General features: G+C 43.4%; 1 protein-coding gene across 4 annotated transcripts in view; it reads left to right on the top strand.

Moving 5' to 3' along the window:
* Positions 1-26,513, top strand: part of ADGB (androglobin) — a 339,135-nt gene that overhangs the window by 42,197 nt on the left and 270,425 nt on the right. For all 4 annotated transcript variants that reach the window (XM_040427354.1, XM_040427353.1, XM_040427352.1 and 1 more), the window contains exons 2-6: positions 1,771-1,933; positions 4,631-4,723; positions 15,844-15,915; positions 16,026-16,229; positions 22,970-23,109. In XM_040427354.1, the coding sequence (XP_040283288.1) occupies positions 1,771-1,933; positions 4,631-4,723; positions 15,844-15,915; positions 16,026-16,229; positions 22,970-23,109 (672 nt within the window). The remainder of the gene's footprint in view (positions 1-1,770; positions 1,934-4,630; positions 4,724-15,843; positions 15,916-16,025; positions 16,230-22,969; positions 23,110-26,513) is intronic.

Here is a 26,513-nt window from a genome sequence, read left to right as displayed (position 1 = left end):
CCATTTAAACACACAATGGGACAATGGCACAATGGGACAATAGAAACACACCCAGCATATTCCTCCCCTCTGTCTATCCACTCAACTATCTCCCAAGCTGACAAGCTATACTTATTATAAATTGTTACAACTTTGTGATTTTACATTGTCCATACATATAACTTACATCAATTTAACCAGTATAACCTGGGGACAAACCTATCCAAAATTCACTTGAATAGGTTCAGGGGTTTAAAAGTTAGTATGGGCCATAATCCTGAGGCAAGAGGCTGGTAAACAGGCCTCTCCAAAACCCTGTTATTCTGTTATTCCCCATACGGCACATGTAGGTTTAGCGTTAGGTCCCGAGCTACTTGAGAAACCTTGGCGCTGTGCTCGGGCTCCGACATGTCCTCCCCAGTAGAATATGTTGGCTAATCTCTCAATTTTAACATCAGTATGAGGGTTTAGTAGGACCGCAGAGTGCACCTGTCTTTGTAAAAGTTATTGTTATTTAGCATACAGGGCGCCAAAACAGAACGGTGGATCAGAAAAAAATATCGATATCACATCTAATAAACATGCCATACAGTGCCAGGTATTGAAATTGTACTGTCAGAACAGGTGAAAGGTCTTCCTTAAATGTATAAATTACAAGTTCTGCTGAATCTTTTCCAATATAACTATGTATCGATCTGCTCTGGGAGCCGTGGTGCTGGGACAGAGGGCATTTTATTTTTTCTTTAACTCACTGCTGCCTGCCATTCATTTTCTAATTAAAGGGGTTGTCCGAGTTCAGAACTGAACCCGGACATACCCTTATTTTCACCCCGGCAGCATCCCTGAGGCTAACATGGGAGCATCTCATGCACGGGCTCTTTTGTTTTTAATAACACACTGCCGGCTCTGATGGGTGGGCTTTAGCTCCCCCCTAGCCATTTTACTGGCTAGGGCAGCGCTAAATCCCGTCCATCAGTGCCGGTGACATCACCGGGCTTCCTGGCAGCCCCATGGAGAGCCCCTGTACATCACTGGATCTCCGAAAAATGCCTTTGCCCTGATCGATTTAGTGCAGGGCAAAGGAGAGCATCGGAGCATGAACTGCTCCGATGCTCAAGTCAGGGGGGCTGCCGGGGTGAAAATGGAGGTATGTCAACTTTAGTCCCGGCCAGCTAACTTTCTGTGTGTTTTTATGAAAATAAAACCCAATAAAAAGCTAATAGAAAGTTGATTTGACTTTTATATTATTTAAACTGGGATCTATCCCTGTTATAATACAAAACAGAATGGGGAAGATTTATCAAACTGGTGTAAAGTAGAACTGGCTTAGCAACGAATCAGATTCCACCTTTCATTTTTCAGAGCCCCTTTGGAAAATGAAAGGTGGAATCTGATTGGTTGCCATGGGCAACTAAGCCAGTTCTACTTTACACCAGTTTGATAAAGCTCCCCCAATATACTTATGATTATAATGCTCTTTGTCATTGGATTTCCGTCAGTGCCTCATTCTCCTTCTTCCCAGTGAAAGAAACTTTCATGCTTGAGAGTTTATGGTGGAGTCTGAAAAATATCTGCTGGCCAAGCACTAACCGCTTACTGCCAGCCATTTTTCCTGACTCCACCAGAATCATGCATGCTCAGCCTCCTCCAGCAATCTATTTGGAAGCCAGCCTGTGTGAGGCCAGATATACACACCCAGTAACCCATAGAGAAGACTTAGATATTCATTGTGAACGGCGAGTTTCTTTGTGACACTGATGTAAGTATATTAATACATGTTCTGCTTTCTAGTATGGTGTCCATCGTTGCCAATACATTGACTGCATCCGTTGAGTTCAAGAAAGGAAGATCTTCAATGTGGCCCGAATGGAGTGAAGCAGATATCAACGCTGAGAAATGGGACACGGGAAAAGCTGGAAAGGAAAAAGACAAAACTGGAAAGAGTCCAGCATTAGTACGTTTTTTTTTTACATAATTAAATGTAATTTGGGTATCGATTGGGATCCCCAATGCCAGTTTTGTCTTGGCACTGTGTTGCTAATTTTTAACTTGTTCTCTTTTCAGTGCGATATTTTAATGTTTGCTGTATACTATAGGTTATTCCCATCTCCATCTTTCATGGCCAGAGGTGGGGTGGCTGGACTTGCAGAAACATCCAAGCGGCAGTCTTCTGTTTCCGTAACTCCCATAGCAGTAAGGCCTCTTTCACATGACCGTTTTTTTTTTCTGTTCATGGGCCGTTTTTTGCGTTCCGTATACGGAACCATTCATTTCAATTGTTCCGCAAAAAAAAACAGAATGTACTCCATATGCATTCTGTTTCCGTTTTTCCGTTCCGTTGAAAGATAGAACATGTCCTATTATTGTCCGCAAATCACGTTCCGTGGCTCCATTCAAGTCAATGGGTCCGCAAAAAAAACAGAACACATACGGAAATGCCTCTGTATGTCTTCCGTATCCGTTCCGTTTTTGCGGAACCATCTATTGAAAATTTTATGCCCAGCGCAATTTTTTCTATGTAATTACTGTATATTGTATATGCCATATGGAAAAAAGGAACGGAAAAACGGAACAGAAACAAAAAACGGAACAACGGTTCCGTGAAAAACGGACGGCAAAATACTGAAAAAGCCATATGGTCGTGTGAAAGAGGCCTTAATGGTAGCTATGCAAACAGTCTAACACAGTGAGTTCCACTGTTTCCGTAACTCAGGAGTGAAAAGCCATTACAGTCTGAGATGGGAATAACCCTTTAACCCGTAGAGGACCAGTGCCGTACATGTACAGCAGGCTGATCGGGCGGGTGCAGGAGCTGCGCCCACGCGATCATTGGTACAGACCCGGCAGTCACTGACAGCCGGACCCCTGCTGCATACGCCGACATCGTTGAAAATACCGATGCCGGCGTATTAATCCCTTGTATGCTGCGATCAAAGCTGACCGTGGCATGCAGAGGGTTTGCGAAGGGTATGGGTGCCCTCCACATCTCCATCAGGTCCCCGCGCTGCAGTGGCGGGGATCCGATGGCAGAGAAGGCAAGACCGATGCCTTCCGTAATAAAAGGTCATAAACACTTATTAATCCACATTCTTATCAGAGTGTTTATAAGTTCAAAGATAAGGAACCGTCAGCTTCCTGCCTGACTGAGTAGATAGAAAATTAAGAACCAGCTACTAGATAAACTCAAAGCTGTGCAGGGAAAACGGCTCAATATGTTTAATAAAGACCAATTGAAAAAAAGATTTTTAACTCAAAATGAGTACAGTGCAATAATAAAAAAAAAATAACACGACAGGTGTACATATAGCCTTGAAAATAAAAGACTCCTTGCACTGTAGCTAATGTGAAGTCCGAGGCTCCTCTTTTGATGACTCCAATGATATGTATTTTATATCGTTATTGAGGTTTTTCTCATTTTATGTAAAGATGCATTGCTTTTTCTAGGGTATAGTAATCAACATTTTAAAACGTTATGCCACTGTTCCCATTGGCTGGGACTATCATGAGGCACTGAAGCAACTGCACCCTAGTTAGAGCGGTTGTCCCATGAGTAATGAAAAAAATGAAAATCTGAGACCATATAGTACATTACAGTCTTTTTCTAACAAACTTAGAACCAGCCCTGTACCTCACATGGATCCAGAGATCTGCCCATTCATTGTCCCTGTTGCTCTGCTAGATTTATGTCAAGATGAGAGCTCAGGGGACGTACACTTTCTCAGGGGGCATGTTTTTTCTACTGTGGCTGGTGGCAGTTGAAGGATGGAGCTAAGCATGCATGTCAACCTCTTCTCTGGGCAGAGAATTTAGAAAAAGGGAAAACAGCAGGTGGCGCTACAAAGATTTTAGTGATAACTCAGAAGCTATACAAAATTTTTAATTACACGCAGTTACAAATTAATTCTGATCCAGGTGCTGGTTTGAAAAATGTAGAATATTTTTTGTGGGACAACCCTTTAAATCTAATTGAGATCTAAGGCTTTTTACACCGGCACATCGACGATATGCTAATGAATCAGAGCTTGTTTACTTTTATATGCTGCACTTATCATTACGGATTTTCATACAGCCATTCATTTCCTCTGCAGTTTACATGAGGGGATGTGCTGCCGACAAACAATAAGCTTTATGTCATCATTAAAAGATGAGATCATTGGCAAACACGTGAATTATCCATTTGTTGTTCGGTCGATGGATATGTCTACACAATCCTTTGATCGAGAATGAACATTCATACAAACAATATTTCAGACAATTATCTCCCCATGTCAAAAGCCCACAGAACAGCTGATCGATAGGGATCTGTTGACTGGGACCCCTCTGACCCTGGTAAACAGCTGATAACAGGAGAACTAGACATTTCTCACTGATAAAATACATTACAAAGTTTCTTGTGGTCGCTTGTACTATTGATTTATACAAAGTTGTGTGAAAAGTTACACCATTTAAGCACGCTGTTACATGCACATACAAGGGTCAATTACAAAGGAAACCAATTAACCCTTAGTATGTTTTTGGAATATATCTTCGATTCCTGCCTGTGATACATTCTCTGATTTTCTGCACAATTTCGAAGCTCCCGGTAGGGAGTAGAGTCTATGGATTTACATTTGTTGATTTTCCATAATTCTATTTTTCATTTTGTTTTCAGCATTTTTTTGATGACCCTGAAGGAAAAATTGAATTACCAGCTAATCTAAAAATCCGTTCTTGGAAACGTCCCCATGAGTTTATAACAAGCACGGTAAGAACGACTGTACCTAGATGGAAACACTGAGCTTCAATAAATTCTCTTTTGAAGAGCTGCGAGATTATAATGAATTGTATTATAGTGTTTCTTGTCTGCATTGAGATCTAGGCTTTTACTGCTCCTAATGCACGCATTAAACTCTTGAACATAATTGTTAACCCTACCTTGCAACAGAAAGCAGAAATTCTAATCACAAGGTCAAGTGGAGACGTTGCTGTGGATGGTCTTTGCGCCACATCGGTAGCTCATTCATACATTTAAATTACTTTCAGTATACTTTCATATTTCAAAGTAAATCTCCCATCAGTTTTAGCACCCCTAAATCACTATAATGACTCTAGAGGGGCTAGAGAGATATTACAGAAGTAGCAGCATGCCTTAGAAAAGAAGTTTTAACAGCGATGATGCCATCTAAAGACCACTCTTCAAGTGTCCACTGGGCATTTCGTCACCATGAAAATTTCCTCCAGTTTCAGCAGCAACTCCTCCCATCTAGGCTTGATTGAATATATCTAACTTCTGTGCTGCTGCTACCTTGTACTCCTCGGGCATACGCAATGTAGACATGTGCCATAGAGTGGCCAGGGGGATGTCAAGGGCAGGTGTGAAGATCAGACCACGTGCCAATTGGATGGCAGCACTGCCTCCATGACTCTTCAGCAGTGATTGGCATGCAGAACACCCTATTTTATAAGTTGATATATTATACCGTACATAATGCAGCAACAGACATTTTATACAAAGGCATCTTTATAAACCTTTTCCCGCCTGTATAACACCATGATGTCGGTTTAGGGACCTAAAAACTCATCATGAAGGATCCAGTTTAAAGGGAACCTGCCATGTGGAACATGGTATCTGAGCTGAAGGCGGTATGTTGTAGAGCAGGAGTAGCTGAGCAGATTGATATATACAGTAGGTTTATGGGAAACACTCAGGATAACCAGTATTGTATTCATTTAAATTCCTGCTCGTTCTGGACTTTGAAGTCCAGGAGGCGGTCCTATCAGTGATTGACAGCTGTCTCTGTGTACACAGTCATAGAGAGAAGGCTGTCAATCACTAATAGGACCAGCTCCTTGACTTCAAAGCCCAGAATGAGCAGGAATTTAAGTTATACTCAATATTTTCCCACAAAACTAGATATCAATCTGCTCAGCCCCTCCTGCTCTATAACCTGCGGCCTTGCAGCTCACACTGCATTTTCACGGTGTCAGGTGCCTAACAATAAGGCTGCGTTCACATCACTATTCAGAAGAATAGAAAAAATAAAATGGATCCTGTATTTTAAGCATGGGTTATGCCCAGTTAGTTATGCATATTCTGCATCCCTTTTAGCCATTTCTGTCTGAGATTTGTTATTTTAGACGGAAAAAAAGCCCAACACAAAGTTGTTGTTTTTTCCATCTAAAATAACAGATCTCACATGGAAATGGCTATGGATTTCAGTTCTTCTGACATTAGAAGAACGGAAAACGAAACGGTGATGTGAACCCGGCCTAGCAGTTATATATTCTGAATGAACTAATATTGTATGTAACGTAAAACATAAAGCTCTTGTTTTACTAGAAACCAAGCACATGACGGCTAAATGTGCGAAACTATTTCAGTGTTATGTGATGACAATACTTCGATTTCACCTAAAGTTTTTTTTTCCATTTATTATATTGCAAACATATGTGAATTTATCAGGTATGTGGACTACTAGTGCCTCTATTACTGAACACTTAGGCCTCTTTCACATGGGCGAGTTTTCTGCGCAGGTGCAATACATGAGGTGAACGCATTGCACCCGCACTGAATCTGGACCCATTCATTTCTATGGGGCTGTGAACATGAGCGGTGATTTTCACGCATTACTTGTACGTTGCGTGAAAATTGCAGCATGCTCTATATTGTGCGTTTTTCACGCAACGCAGGCCCCATAGAAGTGAATGGGGCTGCGTGAAAATCGCAAGCATCCGTAAGCAAGTGCGGATGCGGTGCGATTTTCACGCATGGTTGCTAGGTGACGATTAGGATGGGGACCCGATCATTATTATTTTCCCTTATAACATGGTTATAAGGAAAAATAATAGCATTCTTAATACAGAATGCAAAGTAAATTAGGGATGGAGGGGTTAAAAAAAAAAATTATTAACTCACCTCATCCACTTGTTCGCACAGCCCGGCTTCTCTTGTTTCTTCTTCTTTGAGGACCTGGGAGAAAAAGACCTTTGGTGATGTCACTGCGCTCATCACATGGTCCATCACATGGCCCATCACCATGATGAGCGCAGTGACGTCACCAAAGGTCCTTCTCTCCCAGCTCCTCAATGAAGAAGAAGAAAGAAGAGAAGCTGGGCTGCGCGAATAAGTGGATGAGGTGAGTTTAATAATTATTATTTTTTTTTAACCCCTCCAGCCCTATTGTACTATGCATTCTGTATTAAGAATGCTATTATTTTCCCTTATAACCATGTTCAAAGGGAAAATAATACAATCTACACAACACCAAACCCAAACCCGAACTTCTGTGAAGAAGTCCAGGTTCGGGTCTGGGTACCAAACATGGCGATTTTTCTCACGCACGTGCAAAACGCGTTAAAACGCTTTGCACTCGCGTGGAAAAATCACGCATTTTCCCGCGACGCACCCGCATCCTATCCGGCCCTCACACGCGATGCCCGTGTGAAAGAGACCTTAGGGTAGGTTCACACTTGCTTTAAATGGATCCGACAGAGGACAGCCTGGTGGAGTTCACCGGATCCGACCTAGACGGATACAGCCATAGTCACTGCGGGACTATATTGACTATAATGGGATCCGGACACTTTCAGTCAAAATGCCAGCTTTCGACCGGACAAAAAAAACGTTGCATGCAACTGTTTTTGTTCGGCCAAAAACCGTCACTTATGCAAGAGCGGACGGATCCTATTATAGTCAATGGGGTCTGGCGGTGACTGGCTGAATCCAGAACAGCCTGCAGGATCTGTTTAATGTAAGTGTGAACCTACCCCTAAGGCCTCATGCACATGACCGTTGTGTGCATCCGTGGCCGTTGTTCCGTTTTCCGTGATTTTCTGCGGACCCATTGACTTTCAATGGGTCTGTTGAAAACTCGGAAAATGCACCGTTGTTCATCCGCGGTCGTGATCCGTGTTTCCTGTCCGTCCAAAAAATACGACCTGTCCTATTTTTTTAATGGACAACGGTTCACGGACCCATTCAAGTCAATGGGTCCGTGAAAAAACACGGATGCACACAAGATTGGCATCCTCGTCCGTGATTCATGGCTGTAGGCTACTTTTACACAGACAGATCGCAGATCCGTCTGCATAAAAGCTTTTTCGTGAAAACTCAAATCCGGCAATATATTCTAACACAGAGGCGTTCCCATGGTGATGGGGACGCTTCAAGTTAGAATATACTAAGAACTTTGTACATGACTGCCCCCTGCTGCCTGGCAGCACCCGATCTCTTACAGGGGGCTGTGATCCGCACAATTAACCCCTCAGGTGTTGCACCAGAGAGTTAATTGTGCATATCATAGCCCCCTGTAAGAGATCAGGTGCTGCCAGGCAGGAGGGGGCAGACCCCCCTCCCCTGTATTTAACTCATTGGTGGCCAGTGCGGCCCCCCTCCCTCCCCAGTATTATATTCATTGGTGGCCAGTGCGGCCTACCCTCTCCCCCCCCCCCACCTAATTAAAATCACCTTCCCCCATCATTGATGGCCAGTGCGGCCTCCCCTCTTCCCCCCCCTTAATTAAAATCACCTTCCCCCATCATTGGTGGCAGCGGAGAGTTCCGATCGGAGTCCCAGTTTAATCGCTGAGGCTCCGATCGGTAACCATTGGAACCAGGACGCTACTGCAGTCCTGGTTGCTATGGTTGCTTAGCAATTTTTAGAAGCATTATACTTACCTGCGATGTCTGTGACCGGCCGGGCACTCCTCCTACTGGTAAGTGACAGGTCTGTGCTATAGGCAATGTGCCGCACAGACCTTTCACTTACCAGTAGGAGGAGCGCCCGGCCGATCACAGACAGCGAAGGTAAGTATAATGCTTCTAAAATTGCTAAGTAACCATGGCAACCAGGACTGCAGTAGCGTCCTGGTTGCCATGGTTACCGATCGGAGCCCCAGCGATTAAACTGGGACTCCGATCGGAACTCTCCGCTGCCACCAATGATGGGGGAAGGTGATTTTAATTAGGGGGGGGGGGAGAGGGGAGGCCGCACTGGCCACCAATAATGGGGGGGTGATTTTAATTAGGGAGGGGGGGAAAGGGGAGGCCGCACTGGCCACCAATGATGGGGGGGTGATTTTAATTAGGGGGGGAAGAGGGGGGCCGCACTGGCCACCAATGAATATAATACTGGGGAGGGAGGGAGGGGGGCCGCACTGGCCAACAATGAGTTAAATACAGGGGAGGGGGGTCTGCCCCCTCCTGCCTTGCAGCACCTGATCTCTTACAGGGGGCTATGATACGCACAATTAACCCCTCAGGTGCCGCACCAATTGTGCTGATCACAGCCCCCTGTAAGAGATCGGGTGCTGCCAGGCAGCAGGGGGCAGTCATGTACACAGTTCTTAGTATATTCTAACTTGAAGCATCCCCATCACTATGGGAACGCCTCTGTGTTAGAATATACTGTCGGATCAAAGTTTTGACGATCTAACTCAAATCCGATGGTATATTCTAACATAGAGGCGTTCCCATGGTGATGGGGACTCTTCAAGTTAAAATATACCATCGAATTGGAGAAAACTCAGATCCTATGGTATATTAACTCTTGACTTTACATTGAAAGTCAATGGGGGACGGATCCGTTTGCAATTTCACCATATTGTGTCAACGTCAAACGGATCCGTCCCCATTGACTTGCATTGTAAGTCAGGATGGATCCGTTTGGATCCGCACGGCCAGGCGGACACCAAAACAACTTTTTTTTCATGTCCGTGGATCCTCCAAAAATCAAGGAAGACCCACGGAAGAAAAAAACGGCCACGGATCACGGAACAACGGAAATCCGTTTTGCGGACCGCAAAAAAAACGGTCGTGTGCATGAGGCCTTAAAATGAGAGTTGGGTCTCTCATTATACAGCAGGTATGTACGCTCATATTCAGTCGTAGATGTGGAGAAAGAAGAAAAGCATTGGCTCCACTGCAATTTCTCAAGGCAAACTGTATTATTAACATTATGGGGGTCCTACATTTCACTTTGCTTCTATGACATTTGAAATGCATTGTCTGGCCATTCACTTTGACAGCAAATAAAACTAAATTCATTGTAAAGCCTGGCAGTCTGCAGTCACTTACCAGTAGTTACCGCTCTCGGGGTTCACTTCATGATAGGAGTGATTTTTTTTTCTTATGCATAGAAGAGCTTAGCCTACTACGCTATTATGCCCGTCATCGGACAGAACATAAGCTACACACTGGTCTGCTAGGAGCTCAATGCATTTAATGGACTGTTCACTCTTGTATGATGGCAAAACAGTCTATTTTTTAAAATGGGCATTTTCTTCAAAGATGACTTTCCCTGTCCTGTTGTTAAGGTTGATCTTCCCTACCAGTCCTTAAATGTTCACTCCTGTTCTTGCCACTTAGGCCCCATTCACATCATGATTTTAGCCTCCGCCTAACGTATGCCTCAGTGGAGTAACTACAACTGACTGGGCCCCACAGCAATTTTTTTTAACGGGCTCCCCCCCCAACCCAACTTTTTCGCAACCCCTGTCTCACGTGCAACCCCCACTCCTGTGGCTAGTCAAGGAGTGGCACAAAGTGAAAGTGAAAGTACCAATCACACAGCTAGACAAACAGTTAACCCTTTGTGTCAGAACGCCTCAATATTTTTAATAAAGACCAATTGAAAAAAATTATTTTTAGCCCAAAATGAGTAAAATGCAATCATAAAAATAAAAATTGCCTCTGAAGGTGTACATAGCCTTTAGGTTGTGGCCTGTAATATCATTACTAAACTGGTTATTGCCCAATACCCTATGTTACATATGTGGATTGTTCAGGTCCTGAAAGGTTTCACTTTTAAGCTGGCCCCCATGGATTAAATGAGTGGCCACCTATCTGAGACGTGCAGTATGGCTGGAAAACAGATTACCATTAGTGGGCTATTTGGTAAATAACAGTGGTCTTTTTTTTTTTCTTCCTCCCACTAAAGGTGGGTTAGTGTCTGACAGGGAGGGGGTTCTACTTTTTCCTAAATGTATATCCGTTTTTGTGCCAGTATGCTGTAATCTAAAACTGTAAAGAAAAAGTCAAAAGACTGCACGGGTATATGGGTGGACGGAAAATAAAAGGGATGGGGGGGAGAGTAATGGGAGGATAGAGGTATGTGGGGCGCCAAGGGATAACCACTACGGTGGTAATGGAGGCTAGGAGTTGTGAAAGTGGACGTGTGGTACAGACGTGAGGCAGCTCCCCAAGCCGAGAAAAAGAAAAGGTCAGTACCCTCTTGTGGACTGATATAGAAAACAAGAGTTAATGGATGGGCGAGGTATCTCAGATTCCTGATAATACCTAGGGAAGGTCTGTAACTATATTGATTATTTGATGTGGTATCAATGTTCAATAGTCAATGAGTCATCCAGTGATGGACTCCAATATTCAATATGTGGATGATAAAAGATGATAACTCTGTTACGTAATAACAGAGTGTCCCACTTACTTCACAGGGGAGGAAGGTATAGGATAAAGCTCAAGACACCTATACCTCTGCCTCCCCCGCCGGGATCACCTTGAAAGATATTCCAGAAGCTTCCTTGTCCCCAAAGAGATGATACCGAGGCTCCAGGCTGAAGTGGAAGTCTTTATTATTTCAGATCGACGCGCTTCGGGATTAATCCCTTTTTCTAGAGCATGTCAAGAGTCCATCACTGGATGATTTTTTTGATTATTGATGACTCATTGATTATTGAACATTGATACCACATCAAATAATCAATATAGATACAGACCTTCCCTGTGGCGCCCCCTAGGTATTATTAGGAATCTGAGATACCTCGCCGATCCATTAACTCTTTGTAGTCTAAAACTGAAAGCCATGTCAGATGTCGAAGCAATGAATTTAGATGCAGCAACTCATAAAGCAGTGTTTCCTCCAAACTGAGCATTCTGGAAAGTAAAGAGTTAAAACAGCACCCTAACAAGGAATAACAAGCCCAATAACAGCTTTGCTGCTGCAGAGTTTGGACATTTTAACTGTTTCAATTCCAGAGAACATAGTTTAGTGGGAACAGAGCTCGGAAGTAAAAGCTGCTTTTTTTCAAAGTGTACATGGAGGAGGAAAAAAAAAGTACAAATCGCAGTATCAAGTAGATTTACAGAAATCCAATAATGTAAACTAGTGCAGATAAATGAGGAGGATAGAAGGGTAGCTTTTATTTCATTTTATTCTTTTGCTTTAGTTCTTTTTATTTTGTACTCGGGATATTATTGCCATCTAGTGGCCATGTGCAGAATGCTCACCGGAATCCCAGCTTGCAGCTGAACAGAGAGCTGATCATTTACCGAGGAAGCTGATGTAGCGATTGTTTGTTTTATTTTCCTGGTATCTTTTTCGATGGTTTATTAATATTGGTGTAGAGGCTTTTCGTTATTTTGGTATTTTCCCATCTATGGGATGATCAGTATTAGGGTCCGTTCACATGTCCGCATGTGTTTTGCGGATCTGCAAAACACGGACACCGGCAATGTGCGTTCCGCATTTTGCGGACCGCACACCGCCGGCACTCTCATAGAACAAATTACATGTTCTATTTTTTTTTGCGGAACGGAAGTGCGGATAGCACATTCCGGCCTCATTGAAAATGAATGGGTCTGCACCTGTTCTGCAAAATTGCGAAACCCTCACACGTCCGCAAAATGGGTCCGCATCCGTTTCGCAATTTTGCAGAACAGGTGCAGACCCATTCATTTTCAATGGGGCCGGAAAAGATGCGGACAGCACACAGTGTGCTGTCCATATCCGCATATCCGTTCCACAAAAAATAGAACATGTCCTATTAACTGACCTGGGCAACTGGTAGATAGGATAGGCCTTCACTTGCTGATCAGTGGAGGTCTGACTGCTGAATCACCTATGATGGTGACTCTAAGGCAGTGATGGCTAACCTCCAGCACTGCAGCTGTGGTGAAACTACAACTCCCAGCATGCTCCATTGATTTCTACGGAGTCCTGAGAAAAGTCATAGTTTTACCACAGCTGGAGTGCCGGAGGTTAGCCATCATTGCTCTAAGGGGTGTTACAGCTTAAATGGGGCTGATATGGAATTGTCTGCATGGCATCTGAACAGCATTTGGTGGTGATTCCAATGCCCATAATCAGCAAGTGATGGCATGTGCCACTTGGGGACATGTCACTGCTGAGGCCAGTAATTGGCTGCAGCAGCACAAGGTTGTTGACAGGACCAGAAGATCGCTGAACGGAGGCAAGAAGCCAGAATGGAGCAGCAGGGAGCAGGTGAGTATGATCACTCAACTGCAGCAGAGGATGCTGCTAGTGAAAGTTAAAAATGTCCAAAAAGGTGGACAACCCCTTTAAGTTATGTATATGGTACATTGCTATGATGTTAAGCAGTATATTAAAGTCCAGCATCAGATAGGGGACCCCTATGGCATTTGCAGTGCCCCCGTCTTAATCAATGTGTGCTTCTGAATTATAGAATAAAAAACATATAGTACCCCCATAACCATAGATTTTGTGAAAGCAGACACCGAATGCATGGTAAAAATGCCAGAAACTCTTTCCATGGGAGTTGGGGTTCTTTGGGGTCCTTCCAGAAAGGCACACAGACATCTAGGAGCCTAACGTCATCCGTGGTGGAGATTTCTGTAACTTTCCATTGATTGAGTGGAGAAGACCTTCTTCACCACGACCCTCCAGAGCTTGTACAGTACAGACTGAAATAAGGACCCCACACTTCACACTCGTTGACACCTTTGTGCAGTTTAGTAACCAATGCATCAGAATGTGTGTCCGACTCTTATGGTACTACATGCACATGTCTGTAATCATTTAAAGGGCATGTACACCTTTAAAACCGTTTAAAGTGTCCTATTGTTTGGTTTCTACTGTTCCCATGCAGGCCTACGTGTCTCCATGGTAACACACGTCAAGCCCTTTAATAGACCGATCCTGCAGTCATGCTCCATCCGTATGGTAGATTAAGAAGAAGTAGGGGACAGATGGAAGATAGTTTGACTGCAGGATCAGACAATTCTGGGGACGTTTGTTGTCCATTACCATGAAGAAGCAAAGGGGGCAAAGGAGCTGTAGAAAATAAACAATAGCAATTTTTTTCATTAAAGGGGTTGTCCGGTGCTACAATATGGATGACCCAACCTGCTACAAGCTAGACAACATACAGTTAAACGGGGAGCAGGATGCAGAGCTCACATGAGTGCAGCTGGACGGCGGGGGTGTTGGGACTAAGACCCCTGCAGATCTGATAGGTCATCAATATACTAGCACTGCATAACCCCCTTTAAAACCTGCAGCTTCCTCCTCTCTTAGTTTAACACTGCTCCCCGAGTTCAAACCAGGGCTGTGCCCCAAATATTGACCCTATAGTATTGAGAATGGTATAAAAAGCTATAATTATAAACTTTTGTATACATTTTTGTGAACATGTCCCTAATGCCCTAATAACAGTTTTTGTAATATAATATATTAATGTTTTTTGTATTTTTAATACCCCCCCCCCCCCCCACCAAAGCGCACGCTTCACTGTGCGCTTAAAATCTACTTTTCTGGAGTACGAGCTGTAGACACTTTATGAATGGTTTCATTGCTGCTCCTGCTCGTGCCCCCCCCCCGGAGGTTTACTTAATGCTGGCATAGCACATGGGTACCCTGTAACCATGTACTATGCCAGGATTAGCTGAGCGGAGCGGCTCCTGTCTGTGCCTTCTTCGCTCAGCTAAGAGCTGACATGCAGGAATTTTAGCTTAGCGAAGCAGGCACAAACAGGAGCCGCTCTGCTCAGCTAATCCTGGCATAGTACATGGTGTGGGATGAGACCAACCACCACAGGGAAATCGAGATAATTAGTGAAGGGTAGGGAACAAGGGGTAGTCACCCACCCCAAGTTATAACCGGTCAATGTATAAGAACAGTTGAGCTCCAAACTCCTAGGAGACAGAATAGAGGTGTTGGAAAATCGTTGACAATAGCAAAGATCACCAAACTCAAGTGCTATAGGCTGGTATGTAGAGCACCGTTGAGAATAGGTGTTGAAGAATAGGATGATGCTTATATAATTATTAGGTCAAATCATGTAGCAATAAAACTGAATGGATGCATAAAATAAATATTTCAAGAGAGTTAAAAATATTGAAACTATGGAAATAATAATAAAATCATTGGTAAAAATCCACTCACTTCACAGGGGGGGCACCACAAGGATGAACTTAAAGCACCTGTGGCAAGTCACCCCCCTAAGCCGGGATCGCGTATAAGTTGTCAGAGGTAGACGTCTACGTCCTGGGTGTACAGCCTGGTTGGTAAAGCAGCAGACAAATCCAAAAGGTACGTATTCGATCCTCTTTAATGGTAAAACATAAGGCTCAACGCGTTTCAGGGGTCACAATACCCCCTTCATCAGGAGCAGGATAACAGGGTACCCATGTGCTATGCCTGGCGTTAGTAAGCCTCCCGGGGAAGCACGGGCAGGAGCAGCAATGTGCGCGCTCCTGCCCGTACTCACTGCGCTGCGGCCCCATTCATAAAGTGTCTACAGATCGTGCGCTTTAGGGGGGTAAAGTGTATCAAACATGCAAAATACATTAATAAACTATATTACAAAAACTGTAATTAGGGCATTAGGGGCATGTTCGCAAAAAATGATACAAAAGTTTAGTTACTCTTTAATGTGGTACCACATTATATTCATACATATGACATACAGTATGAGGGTTGAGCTTTGTCCTAATGATGCTGTATTGATAGTCCCCTTTTCGGAAGGCTTCCAGAATATACACCTTCATATCATGGTAATACTACACATTATACCCCAAATTGCCAAATGTATATATTGTATAGAAGAACGACCCCGAGGTCACCAGAGCCTAATATTGTTTGTCATTTTTTTCTTCTCCATTCTGATTTAGTCTCCTGTGGTTGTTAAGGATGAGACCTCCTGTGATTTATTATCGGCAAATGAACATCTCATTGGAAGTGAGGTACGTCAAACTGTTCAAGCCGTGGATTTAGGCTGACACCTCTTAAAACTAAGTTAACCATGTAAAAGAATAATTCTGTTGTAATATGGTGTTTTCATTTTACCTCTTAGCTCATGCGGTGGATAATTAGCGAGGTCAGTGCCGTCTGGAGAATTTACAATGAAGGTCTGATGGAAAATAAAGCCTCATCTGCAGAGCCGCCAGTGCTGGCATGGAAGCCATGGGAGCACATCTATTCTCTTTGTAAAGCCGTAAAGGGGCACATGCCTCTCTACAACAGCTATGGGAAATATGTTGTCAAACTATATTGGATGGTAAGTCGTTAAATGCACCTGATGAAAGTTCTCCAGTCTAGATATAAAACATTTTTTGTGATCGCCAAGACTACCATATATAGGTCTGTGAAGGATTCGTGCTTCACGGCATAGAGCAGCGATTTTTATAAAATAAAGGAAAAGTCCCTGCTCACTATTTAAATGCCCCACCAGTCTAGCGCTGCTACTCCTTTCCCAATTAGGTTTCATGCACATGACCCTTTCCGATTTGCGGTCCTCAAATTCATGGATCCGCAAAATACAGATTCTGTTCGTCTGCATTTAATTTGCTGACCCATTGTTTTTAATGGGTCCATGGTTTGCAATTTGCGGACATATTCTGTCTTTTTATGGCATTGACATACGGATGCGGAAAGCACACAGATGATTCGTGGGCTTTCCACATCTGTATGTTTGTTCCACAAAGAGAAAGAAAATGTCCTATACTTGTCCGCAGAATACGGACCGTGGATCCATTAAAGTCAAACCATCTGTATTTTGCAGATCCGCGATTTCTGAACTGCAAAATGGATACAGTCTTGTGCATAAGGCTTAACTTCGTTCTCTGCTGGTCGTGCAGTAGTCATATGCATTAATCGTTCAAATGACTGCTGCAGCCAGTCACTGGTCTCAGCAGTCATCTGTCATGTCCTTATGCCGGTACATCACCGCCAGCATCTGTTTGTTAGGGGACGGAAATGCGGCATATATAAACAGGCAACCTGATGGCCACAGGTTGCCTGTGATTGGTCTTATCCTCTGGATTACTACACTAGCATTGTATTCTCTGTGAAGTTGCTACTGGATCCCTGACATCTGCTTGTATGCTGACTTGTGTTTGAGCCCTTATATTTGATGTAATCTCCTGGTTTTGATCTCTGGCTACCCCTAGTTTGCCCTAATGGTTCTGATTTTGTTTGGACTCTCCTGGTATTGACCTCAGCTTGGTACGTTTTTGATTCTGACTTCTGTCCGCTGTGCCATTCTGTCACTAGCCATCTGTTATTTTGTCTCCCTGCATTCCTTTTCCTGTTTCGGGCCCAGCACTTATATAGGAAGGGACTGCCGTCCAGTTGTGAGCTGCCATTTAGGGCAGATCATGCAATTAGGTAGGAACAGTACTAGGCAGGAGTAGAGGGCTCACTGTTCAATGATTGGCTGCAGTGTTCATGTAAATAATCAAAGGCACGCGACAGTTGTAGGCCAAGTGGGGATCGGAACGGCAGTGCTGGAGTGGCAAATGAGTAAATGGTGAGTAAAGTATTATTTATTTATTTTATATCGCCTGCTACTGTGTGCTAATTATGAAAAATCCCTATATAGGGTCAACATTGACTTACAGGATAGCAACCTACGGTATACAGTAGGTAACACTAGAGAGAAAGGTTTCCACCGTCTGTAGGAGAGCTATTTTGACAAAACACTCAAGAAAACTTAAACAATTATAGCGTCATCCCATATAAAAGGAATCTGCAATTTCCTTGGTGCCCTTTGTGATTTTTGCACTATCAATGATCAGCTGTAAAAGCATTGAAGCCAATATAATCTTTTGGTTTATTAACTCATTTAATGAAATAACAGATATAGTATAATTGGTCCTTAAAGCGACCCTCCGGTTCAAGAAAAAAAATGCACATTAACTAGGGAACAAACAGAACACTTATATGGTGTCCTCCTTTTTGTCTTTTAATTGCCCTTGTTAAAGAGCACTTACTTATTGATGAGCCATCCTTAGCATTGGTCATCAATATCAGATCGGTGTGGGGTTCGCTTCCTGGCACCCCTGCTGATTAGCTATTTTCAGAAGCTCTAGCACCAGAACTAGACACCAGAACGTCATAGCTCCATCCACTGTGCAGTGGCCAGGCATGGTTACTGCAGCCCGGCTCCCATTGACGGGAGACCGACCCCTTCCTATCTAATGACCTGTCCTAAAGATGGGTCATCAGTAAGTAAGTTGCAAAAAGTAAGTAAATAAGTGCTGGCTGTATTATACAGTTGAAACCTGTCTGCTCCAGTTGGGATCAGAAATAACTATGATCCTGGCCAGTTAACCCCTCAGATGTGGTCTGATGGCTGTCCCATGTTGAAATTGGGGGGTGCTGTGGGACCTTGGGAAGCCTCTTAAGACTACAGTCATAAACTGCTTGTTAATCCCTGTCTGTGGCAGGGCTTAATAGGGAGTCCACAGACTCCACATATACTGCAGTAAATTATTGCAGTCTATGGTATAAACAACTGAACATTTTAAAATTATCCTCTTTCCCAATTTTAGATATAAAAATGAACAATAAACATAACTGGTGTTGCTGCATCCAAAAATGTCCAAACACTTAAAATATAAAAGTATCTTGTAATCAGCGGCAGGTGAACAGGAGAGCCAGGAGCTAATGAATATCAGGACACATTAGCATGTGCTGTGTACTGAACAGCTCTAGCACTAAAGGGATCGGTCTCTATCTCATGTTGCCCTTAGTAAGGACAGTACTATACTGGTGGCAAATTCCCTTTAAATATGACCTGTAAACCTTCTGGGGTGTCTGTTTTAGCATGTGCCATTCCTTTATTACTCTTTATAGAAATTATGAATGAGTTACTAGCAGTTTGTAGTGAAGGTCCAGATGGGTGTTACCAATTGAAGATGTGTCACTGCACAGTTTGACATTATCCAGTCAGTGCTGCCAGTGTGAGCACTGACTGGATAATACGTACATAGTGATACCCACCACTATCAGAAGTTGTTGCGTCAAGATATTGAGAAGGCAATTGTTCAAAAGATCAAAGTAAGGCACAACATGAGCACAACACCCCTAGAAAAAGAACAATGTACCTGCTAAAACTTTTATTAAATTCAAGTTAAAAATGGTAATGACAACCTCAAAAATACTCAAATATGACATAGTAACAAATAGAACTAAATGTCAACTAGGACCCATCTGACAAATAAATAAATTATTCCCTAAGGTACGGGATACCTACTTCAGCGCTTGATTCAAAGATGAAATAAAACAACCAGTGTATAAGAAAAAAGGGATTTCAGCTCACCTACCATCCTCCTTCTCCGTGCACGGATCCCGGACCAGGAATCAATCAATCCAGCAGCAGGCTGAGGATAAAATCCAATTTCTTTATTTCTTCATTATAAAATTCATAGGCTGACCAGACAGGCAAGGTCTATGCGTTTCGACTGTATGTCTTAATCATGACCACGGTGGTCATGATTAAGACGTACAGTCGAAACGCGTAGACCTTAGGCTATGTTCACATCAGCGTGCAGGACTTTTGTCTCCGCTCCAAAATCATCTTCTGAGCGGAAACCTAACGAACCCCATTATAGTCTATGGGGGTCTATGAGGTCCGTAGGCTTCGCTTGGCTCAGTTATGAGCCGAATCCGTCCTTTCCGTTCTCCTGCTCCTATAACGGAGCAGGAGAACGGAAAGGTTCAACGCTGATGTGAGCAAGGCCTTACCTGTCTGATCAGCCTATGAATTTTATAATGAAGAAATAAAGAAATTGGATTTTATCCTGAACCTGCTGCTGTTTTTTTTTCTACTTACTGTTTTGATGAAAACAACCAGTGTGCATATATATATATATATATAAACAGTCTTACCATGTTTTGTTGACCAAGTACAAATGAGGACAGAATCTTCACCAGAGAGGTCAGGGCTGGGTTGGAATACGTTCCCTAATTTGCCCCTACTTGGTCTACAGTTTTCTTCTAGGTAAGCAGAGCACCCACCCTGAAAAGAGCAACCTCTCTGGAAACTGTCCCTAAAACTGGAATGCCCTAGAGCCGACCTCATATCAGGTCGTACCAACCCTGCACTTGTAGAAAATAAATCTGTGGTCCCTACGCGTTTCAACTGGGCTTCAACGTCCAGTCTCCTCAAAGAATAAAATGCATCAGTTTAAGGCTCCATTCACCTGCCCGGCACCCCTATAGAAATGCCTATTCTTGTCCGCAAGCTGCGGACAAGAATAGGACATGTTCTATCTTTTGCGGAGCTGCGGACCTGAAGATCGGGGCCGCGCTCCGCAAATGCAGATGCTGACAGCATGTGCTGTCCGCATCCATTCCGTCCCCATAGAAAATGAATGGGTCCGCACCCGTTCCGCAAAATTGCGGAACGGATGCGGACCCATTTGCGGACGTGTGAATGGAGCCTTAGGCCTCTTTCACATGACCGTTGTTTTTTTTTCCCGTTTACGTGCCGTTTTTTTTGCGTTCCGTATACGGTCCGTATACGGAACCATTCATTTCAATGGTTCCGCAAAAAATACTCCGTATGCACTCTGTTTCCATATTTCCATTTTTCCGTTCCGTTGAAAGATAGAACATGACCTATTATTGCCCGCAAATCACGTTCCGTGGCTCCATTCAAGTCAATAGCTCCGCAAAAAAAGGAACACATACGGAAATGCATCCGTATGTCTTCCGTATCCGTTTTTTGCAGAGCCATCTATTGAAAATGTTATGCCCAGCCTAATTTTTTCTATGTACTGTATACTGTATATGCCATACGGAAAAATGGAACCGAAACGGAAATGCAACGGAAACGGAGCAACGGATCCGGAAAAAACGGTCTGCAAAACACTGAAAAAGCCATAAGGTCATGTGAAAGAGGCCTAAGAAAGCAGGCTAAAATAACAGTCCAGTAAGGTACTCAAAGTGTTATGTCACTGTCAAGTATATACAGTACAGACCAAAAGTTTGGACACACCTTCTCATTCAAAGAGTTTTCTTTATTTTCATGACTATGAAGGCATCAAAACTATGAATTAACACATGTGGAATTATATACATAGCAAACAAGTGTGAAACAACTGAAAATATGTCATATTCTAGGTTCTTCAAAGTAGCCACCTTTTGCTTTGATTACTGCTTTGCACACTCTTGGCATTCTCTTGATGAGCTTCAAGAGGTAGTCCCCTGAAATGCTTTTCACTTCACAGGTGTGCCCTGTCAGGTTTAATAAGTGGGATTTCTTGCCTTATAAATGGGGTTGGGACCATCAGTTGCGTTGAGGAGAAGTCAGGTGGATACACAGCTGATAGTCCTACTGAATAGACTGTTAGAATCTGTATTATGGCAAGAAAAAAGCAGCTAAGTAAAGAAAAACGAGTGGCCATCATTACTTTAAGAAATGAAGGTCAGTGAGTCAGCCGAAAAATTGGGAAAACTTTGAAAGTAAGGGCTATTTGACCATGAAGGAGAGTGATGGGGTGCTGCGCCAGATGACCTGGCCTCCACAGTCACCGGACCTGAACCCAATCAAGATGGTTTGGGGTGAGCTGGACTGCAGAGTGAAGGCAAAAGGGCCAACAAGTGCTAAGCATCTCTGGGAACTCCTTCAAGACCATTTCAGGGGACTGCCTCTTGAAGCTCATCAAGAGAATGCCAAGAGTGTGCAAAGCAGTAATCAAAGCAAAAGATGGCTACTTTGAAGAACCTAGAATATGACATTTTCAGTTGTTTCACACTTGTTTGTTATGTATATAATTCCACATGTGTTAATTCATAGTTTTGATGCCTTCATAGTCATGAAAATAAAGAAAACTCTTTGAATGAGAAGGTGTGTCCAAACTTTTGGTCTGTACTGTACCTCTATAGCTACTGGTCCCACAGGTATGTCAGCGTATGGCAGACTGTGCCTCCAATGCCTACAAGTCAACACAGCAAATGAGAGGTCAGGGGCGCAGTGCCACTGCCATACGCAGGCATTATTGCGCTCCTGACCTCTCATACATAATTAAAGTGGAAAGATAAAGAATATGTTGTTCAGATTTTATTAAGGTTGTCCAAGATCATTAACATTTTGGGCAAAGGCAGACAATGTGAAAAAATAACAATAGAAGTGATACTCTTCTGTTGTACTACCCTGCTACTCCAGCTCCACAACTCAGGCGCTCTGCAATGATGTGCTCTTCTACATACAGTACATGACCGCTGCAGCCAACCAGCGGCCTCAGCAGTACATGACTCAAGGCCATTGAGGCCACCGATCGACTTTAAGGGTCACGTGTGTAAACAGGCACAAAATTGCTGCAGCAAAACTGAAAAAGACCAGTGGGGATCACCGGAGCAGTTTTGCTGGAGTAGCAAGACAGATGATTGTTTGTTCTTTTGTTATATAGCCACATTGTCTGCCTTTGCCCAAACTTTTTGTGACCCTGGACATCCCCTTTAATGTTAGTCATTATATATTTATACTTTGGTGATACACCATGTTGCTGATAACTACTTGAAATATCATGTTTCTTGGAGCTACAGTGGATTGTCCCTTATTGTTTAGACTTTTTCAGACGTTCACTTTCTGCGTTCGCATGCCATATTTAATTTGCGAAACCCCCATTTTAATAATACATTTTGCAGATGTGTTTGAGAGTCAAATTAAAGCTTTAGCGCGGTTGTTTAGAATAAATGGTATGTTGCGGCTTCACTTGGCAATGATATTTATATATACAGAAGTACAAGCAGCAAAGTCGGAAGTGAAGTGAGTGGGTTACAAAATTAGGACAGATTATCAGTGGCTGTCACATAAAGCATGCGTGCGTGGTGCCTAAGCTACAATCTTGGTGCCTTCTCTTCATTTAAGCCGTCAATAATTTCTCTCGGCCCACAGCAGGAAAACAATGGAAGTGTTTTGTGTAGGAGAGATGGATAACTTGCTCTGAATCATAGTTTCTATTCCTGTGTAGGGGTCTCATTACTTTGCTCTTTCTGCTTTATTCTCAGGGGTGCTGGAGAAAAGTTGTTGTGGATGACACTCTACCGTTCAGTGACGATGACAAGTTACTACTCCCAGCAACTACCTGCGAAGCTGAACTATGGCCAATGCTTCTGTCCAAGGCCATCATTAAACTTGCAAGTTTAGAGTATGAAGAATTTCAATTTCTTTTGTCTTATATTTTATCCAACTTTTTGGTCTTTCAAGTCATAGAGATGTGTAGGGTTCTTGATTCTCACATCCTTTCCCTTCGTCCAAGTCCTCTCCCATCCATTTGTTGTACTCGATGGACATACAGTTTGTCTTTTTTCAACCGTACTTAGTATGCAACTATTTTAAAAGGGTTCTCCAAGCTTTTAAAAAAAATCCAGATGCCTCTTTCCCTGTTGGGAGAAGACAGTTTGATCAGTACCTACCTCTCCATCAGGCCGCCAATGCTGCCTCCTGTAGTGTACATAGCTGAACAGGAAGATTCGGGGACACATCCGGCGCGGACCTTAGCGGCCCGCAGACACTGTGAGCTGGCGCAGTTAGCGGCCCGATGGAGATGTAAGTACTCTCTATTCACAGAAGGTCAGGAGGCGGCTAAAATTTGGGAATTCTTTTCCTTCAATGTTACTTATACAAAGGACATTTTTAGACTGTTTTCCAGCTGTTTCTACATGACCTACAAATCTATTCATGTATGCAGTATATCAGTATACACTAGGAAAGCATCTCCTTACTCCTCCTTGTTTCTGATATTATCAGGGGAGGAGGTGAAAAGTATCAAAAGCAAGACTTAAAGGGACTCTGTCACCACTTTCTAACCCCCCCTTTTAAAAGTATTGTTATCTCCATGGCGCCCCTGTGATTACAAAGGTGTTGTTAGAAGATAAATTCGCCGTCTCCTTTTGATAAAAAGAGCTTTTATCTAACCTGTCAATCTTCTTGATAAGGTGCCCAGGGCGTTTCTGTTGGTCTCAAGCTGCCGCCCGCCGCCGCCGCTGTTGGTGCCCAGCTCCTCCCCTGATGCTTTCAGCGCCGCCTGAATGTAATGAAATACGCCTCCGGCTCTCGCTCAGTGCCCCCTCCTCCTTTTCAAAGATCCCGCGCGTGCGCACAGGCCTGTGCCTGATGCGCCCGTGCGGACATTTACAATCAGCCTCATTGAGCGAAGTGCGCATGCGCGCACTTCGCTCAACCTCCTCATCAGACGAGCACTGCCGGCTGCAGTGCTCGTCTGATGAGGAGGTTGAGCGAAGTGCGCGCATGCGCACTTCGCTCAATGAGGCTGATTGTAAATGTCCGCACGGGCGCATCAGGCACAGGCCTGTGCGCACGCGCGGGATCTTTGAAAAGGAGGAGGGGGCACTGAGCGAGAGCCGGAGGCGTATTTCATTACATTCAGGCGGCGCTGAAAGCATCAGGGGAGGAGCTGGGCACCAACAGCGGCGGCGGCGGGCGGCAGCTTGAGACCAACAGAAACGCCCTGGGCACCTTATCAAGAAGATTGACAGGTTAGATAAAAGCTCTTTTTATCAAAAGGAGACGGCGAATTTATCTTCTAACAACACCTTTGTAATCACAGGGGCGCCATGGAGATAACAATACTTTTAAAAGGGGGGGTTAGAAAGTGGTGACAGAGTCCCTTTAAAGTAGCTGCAACTTCCTTGTCTCCACGCAATACAAGAAATTGTAGCAGAGAAGTTTAAATCAAGTTGTAGTTTGATAAAATCATCAAAATGTACATGTTATACTATTTGAAGTATTAGAACTCAGTAACATATTTTCTTTGTGCCTTATGTACATGTTAAGGAACCTACAGGCTCTATGTACATGTTAAGGAACCTAGAGGCTCTATGTACATGTTAAGGAACCTAGAGGCTCCATGTACATGTTAAGGAACCTACAGGCTCTATGTACATGTTAAGGAACCTACAGGCTCTATGTACATGTTAAGGAACCTAGAGGCTCCATGTACATGTTAAGGAACCTACAGGCTCTATGTACATGTTAAGGAACCTACAGGCTCTATGTACATGTTAAGGAACCTACAGGCTCTATGTACATGTTAAGGAACCTACAGGCTCTATGTACATGTTAAGGAACCTAGAGGCTCTATGTACATGTTAAGGAACCTAGAGGCTCCATGTACATGTTAAGGAACCTACAGGCTCTATGTACATGTTAAGGAACCTACAGGCTCTATGTACATGTTAAGGAACCTACAGGCTCTATGTACATGTTAAGGAACCTATAGGCTCTATGTGCATGTTAAGGAACCTACAGGCTCTATGTGCATGTTAAGGAACCTACAGGCTCTATGTACATGTTAAGGAACCTAGAGGCTCTATGTACATGTTAAGGAACCTAGAGGCTCTATGTACATGTTAAGGAACCTACAGGCTCTATGTACATGTTAAGGAACCTAGAGACTCCATGTACATGTTAAGGAACCTACAGGCTCTATGTACATGTTAAGGAGCCTACAGGCTCTATGTACATGTTAAGGAACCTACAGGCTCTATGTACATGTTAAGGAACCTAGAGGCTCTATGTACATGTTAAGGAACCTAGAGGCTCCATGTACATGTTAAGGAACCTACAGGCTCTATGTACATGTTAAGGAGCCTACAGGCTCTATGTACATGTTAAGGAACCTACAGGCTCTATGTACATGTTAAGGAACCTAGAGGTTCTATGTACCTGTTAAGGAACCTACAGGCTCTATGTACATGTTAAATGGGTTGTCTCACTTCAGCAAATGGCATTTATCAAGTAGAAAAAGTCCATTACTAATTTATTGTGATTGTCCATATTGCCTCCTTTGCTGGCTGGATTCATTTTCCATCACATTATTCACTGCGCGTATCCTTGTTTACGGCCACCACTGCTGGATTATACAGAGTGGCCGTAACCATGGAAACGAGCAGTGTATAATATGATGGGAAAAATGAATCCAGCCAGCAAAGTAAGCAATATGGATAATAACAATACTTTAGTAAGTGGCTTGTATTAACTTTCTCTACATGATAAATGCCACTTGCTGAAGTGACGCAACCCCTTTAAGGAACCTCCTCAGTAATCCAAAAAGTCCATCTAGTATAAAACAGCAAATATACAACATGGCGTATGGAGGATGAGATGTTGCTCCAGCTTCTCAGAATTCTCCCAGTAAATCATAATAATGGGGAGAAGTATTAGAATTTTTGTAAAAGGACAGAGAGACAGGACACAGAGTGAGCTTTGCTTATGACATTATCAAAATCAAACTGGACAAAAATAGCAGTTGCCTTGGAGATCATGGTTCTCTTGACAACAATATGGTTAGCTGTTAACCTGATAGAGATGTACAGTACAGACTTTAGGCTAAAGGAGCATTAGGCTAGGTTCACACCTGAGCGTTTTACAGCGCGTTCCTACGCGCTGTAAAACGCTCAACAGGCTTAAACCAATGTTTCCCTATGGGCATGGTTCTCACCTGAGCGTTTTACAGCGCGTACGAACGCGCTGTAAAACGCCCTACGCCCTAAGAAGTACAGGAGCTTCTTTGGGGCGTATTGTCACGCG

This window comes from Bufo bufo, chromosome 4, assembly GCF_905171765.1.
Source record: "Bufo bufo chromosome 4, aBufBuf1.1, whole genome shotgun sequence".
NCBI classification, from domain to species: domain Eukaryota; kingdom Metazoa; phylum Chordata; class Amphibia; order Anura; family Bufonidae; genus Bufo; species Bufo bufo.
The sequence above is the reverse complement of the archived record's forward strand: the minus strand, read 5'-3'. Positions and strand labels throughout refer to the sequence as shown.